This window comes from Myxocyprinus asiaticus, chromosome 7, assembly GCF_019703515.2.
Source record: "Myxocyprinus asiaticus isolate MX2 ecotype Aquarium Trade chromosome 7, UBuf_Myxa_2, whole genome shotgun sequence".
Classification (NCBI taxonomy): domain Eukaryota; kingdom Metazoa; phylum Chordata; class Actinopteri; order Cypriniformes; family Catostomidae; genus Myxocyprinus; species Myxocyprinus asiaticus.
The window spans coordinates 46725588-46744260 of NC_059350.1; the positions used below are offsets into that span (position 1 = coordinate 46725588).

An 18673-nucleotide genomic window follows, 5' to 3' on the forward strand; every position below is an offset into this window, starting at 1 on the left:
CGTTTTAGTGCTCTCTGATCACGATCATTCAAGATTTTTTTCTGCGAAGCTGACGGTTCATCGCTATCCTTCCAGGTTTTAATAATGCGTTGGACAGTTCTTAGTTCCACCCAACCCAGTTCCTGTGATTTCAGCAATTTTCTTTGTTGTTTAGTTTGCTTGATGCAGGCCAATAATTTGCCCCATCTTAAACACAGTAAAATCTTTTCCATGACCACGGGATACATATTCCGACATGGTTGTTTAAGAAATGAGAAGCTACGTACTGCATCAGTAAGGGTTAAAAGAATTGTTGCCAGCTGAAACATATTAATCACTGCAATAATGATCCAAAAAAAAATAACGGCTGCAGTAATGAAAATCGTCATTGAAAACAATAGGAATAGTAAAAGTAAAATGTCAGGACGCATTACGGTAATGAGAATTGGGGGTAAAATGTGCTTAAGTGTCCTGAAAGTAATGAAGAAGCAAAGATACTAAATGACCTACCGACAATGTTATGAAAGATTGATTTACTTGTTTGGAAGCAGTAATGTAGAAACCAATTGAAATGTTGAGTTGAACACAAAAGAGGTATTGATTATCTACTAAAATGTTGAGGGGAAATAGAAATTGCGGTTGGAATTATTGCTTCACCAAAGGTTAGAAGTGGTGATTCAGCCTCCTGTTTTTTAGATTTCAAGGACTCTCAGCTAATTTCTCCTTAGAACATTTGTTGTACTTCAATTGAAGCTGCTTTAGAAAAAATTAGGTTACAATGAGGAGTGAAAAGACTTCTTTAAATACAGTTTTAATATCAGAAGTACCACTATAATTTTGGTCAAGTGTCTCTGTGGACTTCTAAGAATAGGAGACCTAGATAGATTCAACCCAACCTAAATTCCAGTCTATTTAGGGCAGATTGTGTATCTTAGGCAAACCAGCATGTGGTTGAGCAAGTATCTGACTTACCTTACTCTGTCTATGCGTGTATGTGCGCGACAATCAACTTTAGTGATGTGTAGAAGTCGAGTATTGTGTAATTAAGCTTATTAAAATTACGATAAATATTCCTATTTGTTCGACAGTTTTTTTTAATTGAGACATTAGTTCCAAAGGTCGTTTTAGGGTAATTTTTGTCATTTGTGACAAGGAATTTAAGGAATTTTTCTTTTTTACAAGTTAACCAATAAATTACATTTCTTTTTCATATAACAAGTTCTGTGTCAACCGAAATGTTTTGAACCGGGTTCAATGTTACGAAGTTTTGAAACGGTTACAAAATAAAAGTAGCAGCGAATCGCCACACCTCACCTTGTTATTTTCAGTTCAGATTTTAATTGTCTTTGTGCCAAGAACAACATTTTTATGTAAAAAAAAAAAAAATTCTGATTTGATTTGAAGCTTGGCAAGATTCATTTATTCCTCAAGAGACCCAGTGCAGCAAAGTTGCAATGTTTGTTTACAGAAATTAAACAATACCTATTTTTATAATTATTGTAAAAACTACACATAACAGTTGCTGACACTCTGAACAGGATCACAACAACAGTTTTGGTGGGGAAAAATTTGCATATTTAATATCACATCTTGCTAAATTCACCTCAAAGCAAAATGTGCAAAAAAAAAAAAAAATCAAGATTTTCTTTGTATACTTAAAATATGAGAATGTGACACAAATTGGAGGCAGATTGTTGGCATATGGTGAACAAAATATAAATAGCATGATTTCAAAACCATGTAATGCCAGTAACAGCCTGTAGATGGCTGTAGCCACATACTGTGTAGTCTGATGGCTTGTTTTAAATTTTATCACAAGATATGCATTTGGATGTGTATTTAGACATTATCAAACTATTATTTGTCAAAGTTTAGCATTTTAAAATTGATTTGAAGTGTCAGTTTTTGCAGTTAATGTCATTTAGCTTGCAATCAAACCTGACCATGGTGTTACAAAGAGAAGACACAGAATAAGCATTTTTCTACCAATAATTTATTTCAAATATAAAAAATGTAATAATTCAAAGTAAATGCATAATAATGTCAAGAAAATGAACATCAAGAATCAGAAATGAACTGCAAAATTCTGAAAATTCAATTAGAGTATAAAACAGAAGAATCAGAGTAAACATTTTGCAATTTCAAACTTTCTATAGTAAAAATGTATTTTGCAAACGTGTGTGTGTGTGTGTGTGTGTGTGTTCTGCATTGTGAGTGTGTTATCGTTTCAATGCTTAATTTCTGAGTGTGTGTGTTTAGCATTATGACTGATTTATTAGTTTTATTTGACAAATGTAAAAAAAAAAAAAAAAAAAAGCTCTGTGTTATAGTCTCACCAGTTAATTTGTGTGTGTGTGTGTAAGTGTGTTTGTGTGTGAATGGGTGTGTATGTTTTGCACTGAGGATGTTTTAGAGGCTCACCCTGTAATTTCTGTCTGTCTTTTTTTTTTTTCTTTTTTTTTCTACATTGTGGCTGATTTATTGGTTGTAATTGACATATAAAAAAAAGATGCTCTGTTTTTTGCTCTCTCCCATTCATTTTCAGTGGTCGGTCAATTTTGACGCGAATACCAAATGTGTTGCTTTTTTGTTTTTACGACCACTTAGACTTATCGAACCAAACACAATTTGCATTTTTTTGTATGTTCAGATGGAAAATGGAGGAGAAGTCACCAAGTCTTGTCTCAGATAAAGGAAACCATTTTTATTAAATTGAAAAAATATATTTAGATAAAAAAATGACAGAATACCATAGGAGGGTTAAATTTTACTGTTCCAATTTGTCTTTTCACATTGTAATTTGTAAATTTTTGCCCCGTTCTGGTTCCAGCGGTTCCCGACTGACAAAGCTTACTTCATCGCCAAAGAACTCCTGACCACAGAGAGGACTCATCTGAAAGATCTGGAGGTCATCACTGTGGTAAGACTCAGAATGTAAATAGTATGCTAGATCTGTGTCGACAGAATATTTGCAGCTTTTAGCTTTCTCAGGGTTAGTTTTTAAGTTAATACTTGAAATTAAAAGTGCACATGCATTATTTGGGACATTGCAGACGTGACTGTTATTTACATTCGTTTTAAGAGGTGAAGTGTCATTTTTTTTTTTTTTTTTTCTAGGTTAAACCTTTCATAGGTTGACTTCCTAAAGAATGTAAACACTGTAGTATATAGTACTGCAGAATACTTTTAAAATAAAAAATACTCTATTATAAAGGATATAATATTTTCTTACAAAGTTCTATGTTGTGTCGCAAATGGTGCTGAAATCACCTTTAAATAAAAGTAGTAAATGGCATGTTGTAAAATTATTTTAGCATTTTTGTATTATTATTTATACATTTATTGCTGATAACCCTCTTCCAAATGCAAAAGTTAGATGTGTATTTTTCTCTTGATGTTAAAAAGGAAAATATATAAAAGAAATCAGTGTTGGGAAAGTTAGTCCAAAAAAGTAATTCACTACAAATTACTTATTACCTATCTAAAATTGTAATCAGATTACTTTGTTGATTACCTCATAGAAAAAGTAATCATATCGCAAATTTCATTACTTTTACGTTTTTTTTTCTTTCTTTTCTTTAAAAATCAATAAAAAAGTGGCTTTTCAACAGTAAAGTAATTCAAAACAATGTTTTTAATGTTCTCATAATGGGGTGCACGGAAATGCAAACAGATATACATATTTATGTAGAATACATTTAAAACATTATTTTAATAATATTATTTGAGAAATATGTGTAACCCAAATAATGTACTTAAACTCATTCATTTAATTGACCATAAGTAACTGTAATGATTATAATCATTTTAAATGTAATGCATTGCACTTCTTTTTTGACTAAAAATTTATATAGTACAGTAATTAATTACTTGTAATCAGATTACACTGGACACTGAAATATATAAGTAATCAGAACATTTTGAATTATTTTTTTCCATTTAAAAATATAAAGTTTAGATTTGAGATTTTTCCATTTTTGTTCACTCTTTCCGTTCTCTTCTGTTTCTCATTGTCTCCTGTCTATCTGTTGGCAGTGTAAGTCGATTCTTTGATGTTTTACAGGGGAGCGTACAAAAGCAGCAGGTTGTTGCATTTAGACGTCTCATAAATATTTTCTTTGGCTTCTGGATGTGAGGTTGATGTTTTAGATCAGACCGTCACACCCACCAGCTCGCGTTATTACAGCTGCATCTATTCAACAGCTCCAGCACATACTCTAACTCAATATTTGATCAAAACTACACAGCTCCTATTATAATCAATGAAGCTGTCTACACTGGAAGCACACCACTTTGAGTATGCACTGTTTTTGTCTTGATTTACATATATAAAAAAAAAAATCTTAAAAAAATGTTAAACAAGATCAAATAACTGAGAATCAAAATTCCCATTAAAGAAATATTTATGGTTAAATACAAAAAAAGCTTTGTGGACCCATTTCACATCTTGCATTTTGGAACGTGGAAGTAAACTATTGCAGGGTAAACTTCTGTAACGGTGAATGAAGACCACAGCAAATATTATTTTTGTGTTCCCGTCTGTTCCAACAGCAAAAGAAGAAATCCACTTTTGCACTTCCACGACTTTTTTAAAAGAGGTTAAAAACAGAGAGAGGAGGACAGCAGTCAAAAGAAAGAAATACAATTTACTGTCACTCCCTCAGAAGCTGACTATTTTTGTTTTTTTATTCATGCTAGGCAAAGTATGTAAAATAGAATAGCATTATTAATTTACATTAATGAATCAAAAAATGGAAAATATAAAAAAGTTTGCTATAGTTACGCTGCTAAATAAGGTGCAAACATGTCATCACAGGCTGTGAAAGAGTCCATTGCAATTAATTAGTCTCTCGTACTGATTTCCACAGAAAATAATAAAAGAATATCCTTAAAGAAAATCAAAAACGAGTTTGTGAAAATGTGTTTTACTTTTGTAATAAGTGCACAACACATTTTCAGCAGCATGCCTAAAAGAGCTTAAGTGCTTAACTTGTTTACCCCAAAATATTATTTAATAAATATTAATATTTCTGAATATATATATATATATATATATATATATATATACATGTGTGTGTATATATATATATATATATATATATATATATATATATATATACATGTATATATATATATATAGATAGATATATATATTACTGTATATATATATATATGTATAGATATATATATACTGTATACTATATATATAGATAGATAGATATATAGATATTAGAGCTGTCAATCGATTAAAATATTTAATCGAATTAATTACATGGTATGCCGATTATTACAATTAATCACATACATAAATATTTGCTTAGAAAGCCCTTCAAATAACAATAATTCAATATATAATAATTAAATAATTATTAATAGTTATATTTAAATTATAAAAATATATATATATATTATTAAAAAAAATAATACAGATAATTAAAATGTATAACACTATTTTGGCACACAAGTGAAGCATTAAAAAAGACAATACAAAAAGTGGCTTTATAATACAATATATTGTTTATTTCCATATTATTGAACATAAGCCTATCATTGGTCTACAGTGAACAGCAATCCATTTTGCAGTTAAATTTGTCAGTCTGTCAGAGATTTATTATAAAGGCTTGTTTATGGACGCGTCAATGTGCACCTGCATCAGACGGACACTTTTGGAGCATCTCGGTTGCCTTGCATCATAAACGTATAATTTTTAGGTCACTATGCCAAGTTAAATGAAGTTTGAAACTTAGAAAAACATGTTTTGAGATCGCTGCCTTCGGATTTGCACTCCATCAAGCTGTGTTTGAACGCAAGAACATGTTCTCATCTTGTGCTGTCTGCTGTCGGTAAGTGTGCTTTATTCTTTGTCTGTATAAGCTGCGCGTTATACAGCTGGAGTTTTGCTTACTGCCCCCTGGAGAAAACAGGTGGTACTACAAGCTTGAATTGCTCAGGAATATTCCTTATTACGGTCTGGGGACATGATTGTGTAATTTTTTTTAACGCATTATTTTTTGTATAATTAATCGCACTGAATTAACGTGTTAAATTGACAGCCCTAGTGTGTGTGTGTGTGTGTGTGTGTGTGTGTGTGCATACATATATAAATGCGATATCCATAATACTCTTGTCAAAGTATTTCCATTGGCAGATTTTTTTTTTAAGGCATAATCCTCATTACATTCATTATAGAATGTATTATTGTATAATACATGTATTGTAATAAGAATTTATTTTAATAAACATTTAATATAATTTATTGTTCCATTAATTTCTAACAGATATTTTTTGTCATCTAGACAGCTTTATTGATTATGACGGGAACATTTTAGATTTACCACGTCAATCTCTTGCGACGTATATATTTTCAGTGGTCTGGACATCGAGCAAGTTTCTTAATTGAGATGCGTGTCATTATCTTTTTCTTTTCTGTGTTTATAATTTCAGTGCTTTCAGAAGACTGTTGGGAAAGATGAAGCCATGCCAGATTCATTGAGCAGTCTCATATTTGCCAATTTTGAACCTGTGTACAAATTCCATGAGAGTTTCCTGAAGGATGTGGAGCAGCGACTGGCTCAATGGTGAGTACTTCACAGAAATGTGTGTTTGTGTGTGTGTGCTGAAGGCAAGAGTTAATTGATTGTGTCAGAGTGTACGTACAAACTGTGCCAACCAGACACACACTTAAATTAGTGATTTATCTTTTTGATGATGATGAATAAATAACAAAACACCAGTTACGCTGCATCAAATCTACATGGCTGTTTCTTGTTCAGCATCGCATGACTGAAATACCATTATGTTATAACATAGAGGTCTGCAACCCAACCCAGGCCCGATGGTTTTTCAAGTCCGACTTCGGGTTCGGGTTTGTAATTAATAAAAAAAGAAACAGGCCAACATGTTTCACGCACACGCTCTCACTCACACGCGAACGGACGAGTTAGGGGCTATTCGCACCAAATGTGTTTTTGCGCACATCTGTTCTGTTTTCCCATTGTTTTCCTAAATAAACACATGCTGGATGAATGTCTTTGACTGTTGCACCACGTCTCGCTGTTTCTTCAGCATCTCGTGCAGGACTGACACATTTTAAACACCATGTCAAGTTAAAAAGAACTTCAAATTTTCAAAAACGTCTAGATTGTTTTTAGCGCAGGTGTCACAAAGATTCAACGTTCTGAACAAGTTCAGGCTGTAAAGAGGGGACTGTTGCATTGTTTTGTATTATTCCAGATTGTTCTGCACCAAGTGAAGTTTCAGCACATAAACTGTAATTCAATGCTTTTTTCCCTTCTGCTCTAGTGTTTTGAGGGGCTGCCGTGCCTTGTTAAAACTGTATATGTTTACTGTTTCAATACTGTTACGAATGTTGCCTATATGCTTACATAAAATACAGCCTATTGCAACAGTACTTGCTAGGAGAAGAAATTATAAAGATAGGGAGCAATTTCGGGTCGGGTTCGGTCCTATAATCTGACGGTATCTTTCGGGCCGGATAGGGTGGTCTTGGGTATGGGTCGGGTTTCATTTTAAAGCCCATGCAGACCTCTATAATAACACACAACCTGGTGAATCTCTCAACTTTAGAAACAGGAAATAAAGCCCGTTTTTGTACTGTTGCAATTTTTTGCATTGTCACATTATTTTCATTACAATTAAGTAAATTTTTGCTGAATATCGTGCATAACAATGTCCTATATTCACATTATTGTATAGCACGACCTGCCGTATCTTATTGCTTAATTTGATGCTGGTGTCCCCACAAAGCTCCCAGCTTAACCAGTAAGACTTCCTCTGTTAACCAGCTTCACCAGTTATGGTTTGCTAGTTTAACAGGGCAGTCAATAAATATATACTGTATATCGACCGATATCGGTTTTACCAATCAATCTGTGCCGATAGTTGCTTTTTGGAACTCTTGGTTATCGGCAAAAATAGACACCGATTGTAGCTGCCAGTTTTTAATTTTTGTTTTAAATTATTATTTCTTTGTTTTCCTCTGTGTCCGGTGCTGGAGGAGTCTACAGTTAAAACAACTTGGTTCTCCAGAACAGCGGCCTCTAGAGGGGAAATAAAAACAATTACTGACCAACAACATTCATCCATATTTTTATCCTCACTTCATTGCAAATTTGGTTATTTTGATCAGATAACTCGTGTTCTAAATTGAAATGAGGGCATGAAAAGAAAAGTGTAACTATATGGAAACATGCCCCATCAGCACATCGCGTCTCCAACATATTTACACGCGGAATCCTTAATCTGGTGAATATATTAGCTTTAAAAAGCTTAATTTTTTAATAAAAAAAAAAACAGAGAGCATTGTAACAGAGCCAAGTGTCCGTCATTTCAAAAGAAGAGTATCGAAATAAGTATGTGAATTTCGGGCTTGCACATATTTCCACGTTATGCTCCAAATCTCGATTTTTTTTATTAGGATTTTGGTTACAAAATAAAATGCATCTGGAATTTTATTCATTTTGGACTCTTGTTGCCTCTGTGTTTGTGCCATTCATAGTGAGGAAAGATTAAAGTTTTTTTTAACATGCTGTAAGTCATTTTAAAAACTATCAGCCGATTAATTGGTTATCGGTTGACATATATATATAAAATGAAATTAAAAAATTAAATAATGTGACATGAAATAATATGAATCATTAATGTTTTTTACTGTATGCCATCATTTTCAAGCAAAAATGTGAATATTTTTTTTAGCTGTGATGGTAAATTAAAAACTAATAAATGATTTGTAAATGTTTCTGTTTTGTACATAAAACTTAGTGTTAAATTCATATATGCGTATATATGTATGTATGTGTGTGTGTGTGTGTATGTATGTATGTGTGTATGTATGTGTGTATATATATATATATATATATATATATATATATATATATATATATATATATATATATCTGGGCCCACACAAAAACAAAACAATTATGCCCGTAAAATTAGCTGTACATATTTTCTAGAATATATTCTTCTCAATATACCCGTGCGTCCACACCTTTTTTGGAGTGAAAGTCATTGGAAATGCTCTTGGACTTGACAATTACTAATGAAGCTCTTCTGAATGTTCTCCTGTGTTCTGTTTCAAAACCGGTCTTATATTTCCAGCGTGACTGTAATATTTAAACTCAGCGTGAGGAGCCGGTTTGTACCTCTGTTCAAAGACATGAAGATAAATCGAGCTTTTTGTGTTCAGTGGCTGGTGTGACAGCTCCATGTGTTGAAGGAACAGGGGGACGTTCAACTGTGCGATAGAGCACGTTGAGTTCATTAATTTTGAGGTTTTCAGGAAGGTGCAGAAATGTTCTACAGTGACATCTTCTGGACAACATGAGCATTTCAGTAAAGGACTTGAAGGAATAGTTCACCCAAACATGAAAATTCTCACCATCATGTTCCTCCAAACCTGTATGACTTTCTTTCGTCAGTGGAACACAAAAGGAGATAATATGTTGAAGAATGTTCAGGTTGTTTTTCTGTTGATGAGGACTGTCGAGATAAAAAAGGACATAAAAATGCACTATACAGACAATGTTACAGTAAATAAAACATAAAATGTTCTTCTGGGTGATCCTGAAAGAAAGTCCGATTAACATCAACAGAATTAGTAATTAAATCATATTATAAAAACATGGACATGTAATAAATTTCATTATGTTCTTTGTTCTCAGGGAAGGCAGATCAAACGCTCACATCAAAGGAGACTATCAGCGTGTTGGAGACGTCATGCTGAAGAACATTCAGGGTTTGAAGGTCAGAACATTTACAAAAGATCATTCTGTGACCAGATTGATATCACTCATGAAGCTGTGAAATTCTCCACCTAATTCTGTCTTTCATTTTTTAAGCCTGTGAGTTATTAAAGTGTTCAGATGGATGGATAAAAAAATAAACTGTGCTATATTTGTTTTGTTTCACTAAAGGTCGACTGATAGTGGATTTTGCCATTAACTAAAGGCCAAAGTATATTTGTATACTTTTATATCCGCGTTGCGGATCGCTCAGCACACGGTATGCGTGACGTAACTTTCTAAACTACAACCAAATCAAGAAAAGGGAATCGTTATATCTTCACTGTTTTCATTTCGAAAACTGTGTCATTTCTGTGCTACTAGTGGCACAAAACGGAATTGAAAATATTATTGTTTACAAACAGATTTCCTAAACACTCCCTTCATCTGCCATTGGTCATATAAACAGATAGTCCCGCCCCAAGCTCATGTCATTTGAGACAATGTTGTTGTGTCGGGCTGGACGGGCCTCTCAAACAATCTGAAGAATGTTTTTTAGTGCCACAGTATTTACAGTTTTCAGGGAAAGATCGGCTTACTTATAGTTGTTTCTGCATATTAAGCTGGAATAAGTGAAAGTATTAAATATCGAAAAACGTACACATTGCAGCTTTAAAACTAAAAGTGCAGAGTATTTGTAATGATCAAACTGAATCCAGCCATAGTAACAATAAACCTTACAATGTACTTAACAAGTTACTTTTACATTACTTTTCTAACCAGCTGATGCTCTTTATCTTTCGGGGTTGCAAGCCTCAAAGTAGTATTTTTTTGCTATGACCAAGTATTTTTCACCCTGAAAAAAATTAGAAAAAAAAAGAATAAAGGGAAAAAATAAAATGAGATGCTGAAAAAATGAGAAAAAAAAGAAAGAGAAGAGAAAACAAGGGGGCCTGGGTAGCTCAGTGGTAAAATACGCTGGCTACCACCCCTGGAGTTCGCTAGTTCGAATCCCAGGGCGTGCTGAGTGACTCCAGCCAGGTCTCCTAAGCAGCCAAATTGGCCCGGTTGCTAGGGAGGGTAGAGTCACATGGGGTAACCTCCTCGTGGTCGCTATAATGTGGGTTGTTCTCGGTGGGGCGCGTGGTGAGTTGAGCGTGGATGCCGTGGTGGATGGCGTGAAGCCTCCACACTATGTCTCCGTGAAAAGGGGAAACCCCCCCCCCAAAAAAAATTTTTTTAAATAAAAAACATGATGCTGAAAAAAAGATAGAAGAAAAGAAAAGATGAGATGCTGAAAATCAAGTCATTTCTCTGTAAAATGTCTTAACTTTGGTGTTGGCCAGATTTTCTCGACTCACGGACACACTCATCATCTGTGCACGTTGTTGGCACATGCGCTGGCCATTGACTCTACCAAAGGAGTATCACAAAGAAGTTGCTAGTGGGCATGCGTCAAATGTGTTCGTATTCACTCGCGATCATCTGAAACTATTGACATAGTTTTTGCCGATTACTGATAGTTCCAAAAAGCAACTATCGGCACGATTAATCTGTAAAACTGATAAATCAGTCTACCTCTAGCCGTCACTGTATCATATCAAGTTATTTCTCTTAAAATGCCTTAACCCTAAAACAGGCAAGAGTGGAAAATCGTATTACTTTTTATATCATTTGGACTGAAGTAAAATGTGATCAAAGGAATTTTTGATATATTTGATATATTTTGGATTTTATGAGTTGTATCTCCCAGGATACGTTGCCCTGTTAAGGTACAAAAAAGTCAAATTCATCAATATTTCTGTGTATTATGTGATGCAAAAGATGATGAATTTCTGTTTCTCTTATTTTAAAACATATATGTGTGTGTGTGTGTGTGTGTGTGTGTGTGTGTCTGTTTGGATAGTTTAAAATGGAATTGTACAGTATTTTTTTTAAATATAGTAAAATGATGTTCCAACGTTTAATCATTTAACTGCGTAAATTAACAATTTACTTAAAGGATTAGTTCACCCAAAAATGAAAATTCAGTCATTGTTTACTCACCCCTGTGTTGTTATAACTCTGTGTGACTTTCTTTCTTTTCTTAACACAAAGGGAGAAATTGTGAAAACATGTTGTCAGTGATGTCATACAATAACAGTTTATGGTGACCGCCTCTTCAAACTTCAGAAGGACGCAAAACTATTAAGTCTAATAAATTATTCCATGAGGCTCATGATTGTTCTGAAGGAATACAATATGGTTTGGTGAGAAACAAACCAAAATCTAATGCATTATTAAGCAAAACTCTTTACCGATCGTTGATCTCCTGTGCATGTTCATTAGTCTGCACGTGAGCTTTAGAGCTCTTTGCACAAGAGCACTGCCACTCGTGAGGTTGGGCGTTCAAGCAAAAACTCGTTTTGCTTTGCTTCAATGGGACCACCAGCAATATTAACAACAGAAAACACAACACAGCTGCAGACAAACCAGAGAAAAGAACTTACAAACATGTCTGGAGAGTTTGTAGTGGAAGAATAGATGCATTTCTGTGCCCAGCCTTATTTTTTTTAACCAGAGTCCTCAATCAAACAGAGAGATTGGGCTGAAGATAGCTACAGTCACACCATGTCCTACTCAGATGCCAAACGACACACAATTTAAGTTATTTTTAAATTTTTCTGTAAACTTATGTATTATTTGAGCTGTAAGGTTGTTTAAACATTTTTTACAGTCATTTTAGGGTTTAAGGTGTTACGTCGTCATAGCAACAAAGTAAAATTGGCTATAACTTTGCATAGAAAAAGTTAGTGAAATCATGTTAACAAGCATATTGTTTACGTCTTGTGGCTATACGTTTGAAACCGTGAGCATTTTAATGTTTAGGGATTGACCCCATTCACTTTTTGTTTTTTAAAGAAAAGTAGGGACGTGTCAGAATTAATTTTTGTGATAATCAAATAAATTTTTCACGGAAATCTCCAATTCATTCTTAGGAAACACAAAGCTTGAGCTAGCAACAGTAACCAGTGTGTGCGGAGCTTAATGAAAGTTGAAATAACTCGATAAATTTGCTCTTTCTCAGTTGCTGACAACACATCTTCGGAAACATTCAGAGGCGTTGCTGGAGCTCGAGAAAACGTGTCGCTCTTCCAGGAAGCTTGAAGGACTTTGTCGAGACTTTGAGCTGCAGAAGGTCTGTTATCTGCCGCTCAACATCTTCTTCCTGCGGCCACTGCATCGGCTCCTGCACTACAAACAGATCCTGGAGCGACTGTGCAAACATTACCCACCGACACACGATGACTTCAGAGACTCACGAGGTACAAGAACAGACCGTTGCGTCTTTTATCTTAAGGAATAGTTCACCCAATTGTATTTCCTGTCTATGACGAGACGTCCTTCTAAACCATTTGTCTTTTGTTTGTTTTCCAGCTGCGCTCGCTGATATTTCTGAGATGGTAGTGCAGCTCCAAGGCACCCTCATTAAGATGGAGAACTTCCAGAAACTTCTTGAACTTAAGAAGGATCTCGTTGGCTTTGACAATCTTGCTGCTCCTGGACGGGTTAGTTTTCATGGACTTTAACAACGCAATAGAAGATCTGTTGTAGTAGGTCCAAGCTATTAGAAATGCTTGAGTATACACTGAAGATTTGTGCGTCTCTCATTGACCTGGTTTTGTTTGTTTTGGCAGGAGTTTATCAGGCTCGGGTGTCTCAGTAAACTCTCTGGAAAAGGTCTACAGCAGAGAATGTTCTTTCTGGTAAGAGCCGCTCACTCTCACACAGTCATCAGCAGTATTTGGTGAAACGTATTACAAGGAATTTTGTTACATAATCAGATTACATTTTGGAAGTCACAAGTAAACTAATATGTTTCTTTTTGAATTTACACCATATTAGTCCATTTTGCTATTTTTTTCCCCATTGATTTTTAATGTAAACGTGGTAGACAGACTTCTCAGACAGTTGCGCTGCTGCACGTCTTTTTAGCTTCTTTTTTTTAAGCGTCTTTTCTTTTATGCGTTTTTTAAAATCTTTTTTTGTTGTTTTAATTTTTTTTTTCTCCCCAATTTGGAATGCCCAATTCCCAATGTGCTTTTAAGTCTTTGTGGTGGCGTAGTGATTCGCCTCAATCCGGGTGGTGGAGGACGAATCTCAGTTGCCTCCGCGTCAGAGATCGTCAACCCGCACATCTTATCTCGTGGCTTGTTGAGCGCGTTGCCACGGAGACATAGCACGTGTGGAGGCTTCATGCCATCCACCGTGGCAACCACACTCAACTCACCACGCGCCCCACTGAGAACGAACCACATTATAGTGACCATGAGGAGGTTACCCCATGTGACTCTACCCTCCCTAGCAACCGGGCCAATTTGGTTGCTTAGGAGACCTGGCTGGAGTCACTCAGCACACCCTGGATTCGAACTCACGACTCCAGGTGTGGTAGTCAGCATCTTCTAACACTGAGCTACCCAGGCCCCCATCTCTTGTCTATTTTTTTTTATTATTTTTTTCAGCATCTTGCCTCCTTTTCCTTTTTTTTTTTTTTTTGTTACAGTATCTCATCTTTTCTTTGTTTTATTTTATCTTTTTTATATATATATATTTTAATTTCAGTATCTTGTTTTTAGCTTTTTTCTTTCCTTTCTATTTTAAAGTTTTTCTGTTTTTTTTTGTCCCATTTGCAAGTGTCTCATTTTTAGTTAGTTTTTTTCTCTTTTGTCTATTTCTAATTTTTTCTGCATTTTGTCCTTTTTCACTTTTTTCTGTAGTTTTTTTCAGCATCTCATCTTTTCTTTGTTTCAATTTTTATCTACCTTTTTTGTTTTTTGATATTTTGAAAAAAAAATTAATCATCTCGTCTTGTCTTTTTTCTTTTTTCTCTATTTTTGTTTTCAGTTAAACATCTCATTTTTTCTTTTTATCTTTTTGTTTTGTTGCTTTTTTATTTGTTGCATCTTTTTTCACATTTTTTTTTTCAATTTTTCACATTTTTCAACATCTCATCTTCTCTTTTAGTTTTTTATCTTTTTTGTTTTATATTTTTCATTTTTTTAGCATCTTGTCTTTTTTCTCTCCGAAATTTCTTTTTTTTTTTTTTTTAAGCGTCACGTCTTTTCTCTTTTTTCTTTCTTTTTATTCAACAGGCTGCAGTTGTTGCTTGCTAACTACTTTCTATCAGGGTGAAAAATACTTGGTCATAGCAAAAAAATACTACTTTGAGGCTTGCAACCCCGAAAGATAAAGAGCATCAGCTGGTTAGAAAAGTAATGTAAAAGTAACTTGTTAAGTACCTTGTAAGGTTTATTGTTACTATGGCTGGATTCAGTTTGATCATTACAAATACTCTGCACTTTTAGTTTTAAAGCTGAAATGTGTAAGTTTTTCGATATTTAATACTTTCTCTTATTCCAGCTTAATATGCAGAAACAACTATAAGTAAGCCGATCTTTCCCTGAAAACTGTAAATACTGTGGCACTAAAAAACATTTTTCAGATTGTTTGAGAGGCCCATCCAGCCCGACACAACAACATTGTCTCAAATGGCATGAGCTTGGGGCGGGACTATCTGTTTATGACCAATGGCAGATGAAGGGAGTGTTTAGGAAATCTGTTAGGAAACAATCATTATTTTTTCAGTTCCGTTTTTTGCCACTAGTAGCACAGAAATGACACAGTTTTAGAGATAAAATCATAGTGAAGATGTAACGATTCCCTTTTCTCTTTTCTTGATTTGGTTGTAGTTCAATGACGTGTTGATGTACACGAGTCGAGGAATGACGCCATCCAATCAGTTCAAAGTGCACGGCCAACTTTCTCTCTATGGAATGACGGTGGGTAATCGGTCCCAATTTAAATAAGTCATAAACAGTAAACTTTCTTTCTATTCTAAAGTCTATAAACAGACATCATTTGCATTTCATTGACAATAACTTACCATATTCAAATGGCATCATTGTTTCAATAAATGAATAACTAAAATCCCCTCTATTTAATGGACTCAAACTGTTTGTTTTGGATGTAACAAAAGCTCCCCCACCTGTAGTTACTAATTGCACATTGGACTAATTAGACTAAAAGCACTTCCTTGCATATAATTATAAGCCATAAATCAATCATTTTTAATAGCACAAAAAGCAAAAGGATAAAGAATGTCAAGAACATGTCCAGGTCACATTTGACCCCAAAATCAAAAAAACAAAAACATACTGTATTATATTTTAATTAAAGAAAATGAAGCTATTTTAGGACCATGAAGTTATTTTATTTATTTATTTTTTTGGCATTATGACATTATTTTCATAACGTTTAAGCACATTGTTCATTCTAATTAGTGCATTAATGCCAATAGAAATTATTATTTTATTTCAGTTAAAATACATTTAAAGTACTGTGCATTATGGTAGTATTTGTTGTACTTGAATTTATGCAAATATTTTTAAATATTTTTTTTTTTTAATATACTAAATTTGTCATATTATATAAAATGTTATATTTATTTTAATATAATATATTAAATTATGTATTATTTTAATAATTTATATATTTAAATTGCTTTTTTTATCATTGTGTTTGTGCAGGATGATTTTCATTACTGTATTACATTGCCATATTTTTATGGGAATGAGAATGACATTTTTTCACAGTACATTAATAAGAATTTTGGGGAAAATAATGTAACAATACAAAACATCTTATGGCCCTAAAAATAGGCTTAATTTTGTTTATTCTAAATATATGTGTGTGTGTGTGTGTGTGTGTATGTATATATATATTTATTTATATATTTATTTTTATATGTTAAAAGTGAGTTAAATATGTCCCAGACATGTTTTTGTAGAGATTAACCATAAAGGTGATGTATAACTTTGGTAGTATATTTCTTGCTAACTGTTGGGTTAATCTATCATCTCTCTGTCTTTCTGTAGATTCATGAGAGTGAAGATGAGTGGGGCGTCCCTCATTCATTCACTCTGTTTGGACAGCGACAGTCTGTCGTCGTGGCCGCCAGGTAAACTGACCAGCAGTGTTACTGAGTAATTTACACGTTCAGAGTTTAACTGGTCAGTTATTACAGGGACAACTGACCATAGACCTGTCATTAACCTAGTTTCCATCCACTTTTTGTGTTGTTTTGATCTCGACAAAGTGAAAATGCATAACAAAATATTTGCGAAATCTGCCGTCTTCTGCCTGTTTCCATTCAAATGGCCTTTAATCGATACAAATGGTGTGCGTGATGACGTCATGCTTAATAAAGGTTTTGGTTTATTGCTTAAGAAATCTGCCCTTAAACTGTTTCCATACAGAAATGTGTGTTTATCACTAATCCTGTACCTTTCGCCTCCCAGATGTCCCTAAATTGTCTCCCCCAAAGTTTTGTTAAAATGGGGAGAGTATTGAGACAATTCATTGAAATTAGCCAGCTTACTGTGATTTTAATTTCACAAATAAAAGCAATCAGAAGAGGAGGAATTGCAATGGGAGCAGTTGCCCTTCTGATAGGACTGTAATATTGGTCCTGATGTTGCGCCTGTCGCAGGTTGACACCGGTTCCGACCTGAAAGTGAATCTTCATGACCCTGTTCAAGCTGGAAACCTGCACCAAGTAGTGGGGGAAACTTTAGGTCTTAGTATAAGGATCATCCATCGATGTGTATATGCTGTGTGCACAACTATTAAAGAAACACTGATGCGGTGTAATATCATAGTTTACATATGATACATTCCTGATATTCAAGAGGCTGTTCTGAACAATCATCTAATCTAAAGCATCACCATCATAACTGCATTATGTCCCACATATTTCTCCAGCAACTTTTAACGAACAACTGAACTTGATTGTCATCTCAAATTAATTTTAGCGTCATAATGCAATTTACATTTTCTGAAGAAGTTCAGCAAATGCGATCCGAGGTAAAGAGGGGTAGATTTAAAATATTTAAAAGTTTTAAGATGTTCAAAAGCTCGTTTTCTGAAAGTGAACTCAGCATTGGACAAATAGTTCTGATAGTTTATAGTCTTGAAAAAAGTCTAGAACATTCTGAGAATGTCATTCAGACTTTATTCATCTACAGAACTGGGTACGGCTTATTTAAGTTTGTGTACAGAAAAGGCAATTATATAGGCCTAACAATATATATATATATATATATATTATTATTATTATTATTATTATTATTATTATTATTTTTTTTTTTTTCCGTTTGGTAATTAATTATCTTATTTAATGCTTTATTTATTTGGCAATTTATTTATTTATTTTAATTTAATGCTTTATTCGTTTGGTAATTTATTTAATACAGGGAATTTTGCATTAGCTAAACAATAATTGTATAGAATTGGGCTGTTCGTGTTCCAAAAAAGCACACTGAAGCTTTTCTCCTAGTATTGTGTATTTATTTTTCATTTAAAACATCTTTGCACACAGAAATGATGTTTTTGGTATTGTAGGCGAATTCCATGACTGCCATCTATTATTTTGAATGGTGTGGAAAAGCAACTTTTATAAATAAACGGATGGCTACCGTGATTAAATTAATCGCAAAGAGTGGCCATTCATTTGTTCTCCTTGCACTTGTCGATAACAGGTGCATGATACGAGATTTTTGTGTTGGCACTCCTGGAAGTGTCATGATGCTGATGTGTTTGCAGCGTCGGATCTGATACCTTGTCATCATGATTAACACAGGCTAACGATTGGGGTCAATTCTGTCATGTGACACTACATTTTTGCATTAATGCCTATTTTCTCGTCAAAAAGTGTTTCCAAACCAGTTTTTCGCGACATTCAAAGTATCAACATAGAGTTTATGCGCTAGAGTTAAACAGAAAAATATTATGTGGACAATTTTAGCAATTATTTGCGTTTCTATCAGCTATATCGGTAAACTTTTTGATGCGCTACACCTTTTGTCACAAAAAAACCCTTGGATGGAAACATAGTTATTGTCTTCTTTTTTTTT

General features: G+C 34.0%; 1 protein-coding gene across 2 annotated transcripts in view; it reads left to right on the plus strand.

The window, feature by feature from the left end:
* The window catches only part of LOC127443491 (FERM, ARHGEF and pleckstrin domain-containing protein 1-like), a 102868-nt gene that overhangs the window by 75205 nt on the left and 8990 nt on the right, over positions 1 to 18673 (plus strand). For both annotated transcript variants that reach the window (XM_051702159.1, XM_051702160.1), the window contains exons 15-22: positions 2810 to 2899; positions 6424 to 6557; positions 9663 to 9744; positions 12790 to 13027; positions 13140 to 13270; positions 13400 to 13468; positions 15452 to 15541; positions 16637 to 16719. In XM_051702159.1, coding sequence (XP_051558119.1) covers positions 2810 to 2899; positions 6424 to 6557; positions 9663 to 9744; positions 12790 to 13027; positions 13140 to 13270; positions 13400 to 13468; positions 15452 to 15541; positions 16637 to 16719 — 917 coding nt within the window. The remainder of the gene's footprint in view (positions 1 to 2809; positions 2900 to 6423; positions 6558 to 9662; positions 9745 to 12789; positions 13028 to 13139; positions 13271 to 13399; positions 13469 to 15451; positions 15542 to 16636; positions 16720 to 18673) is intronic.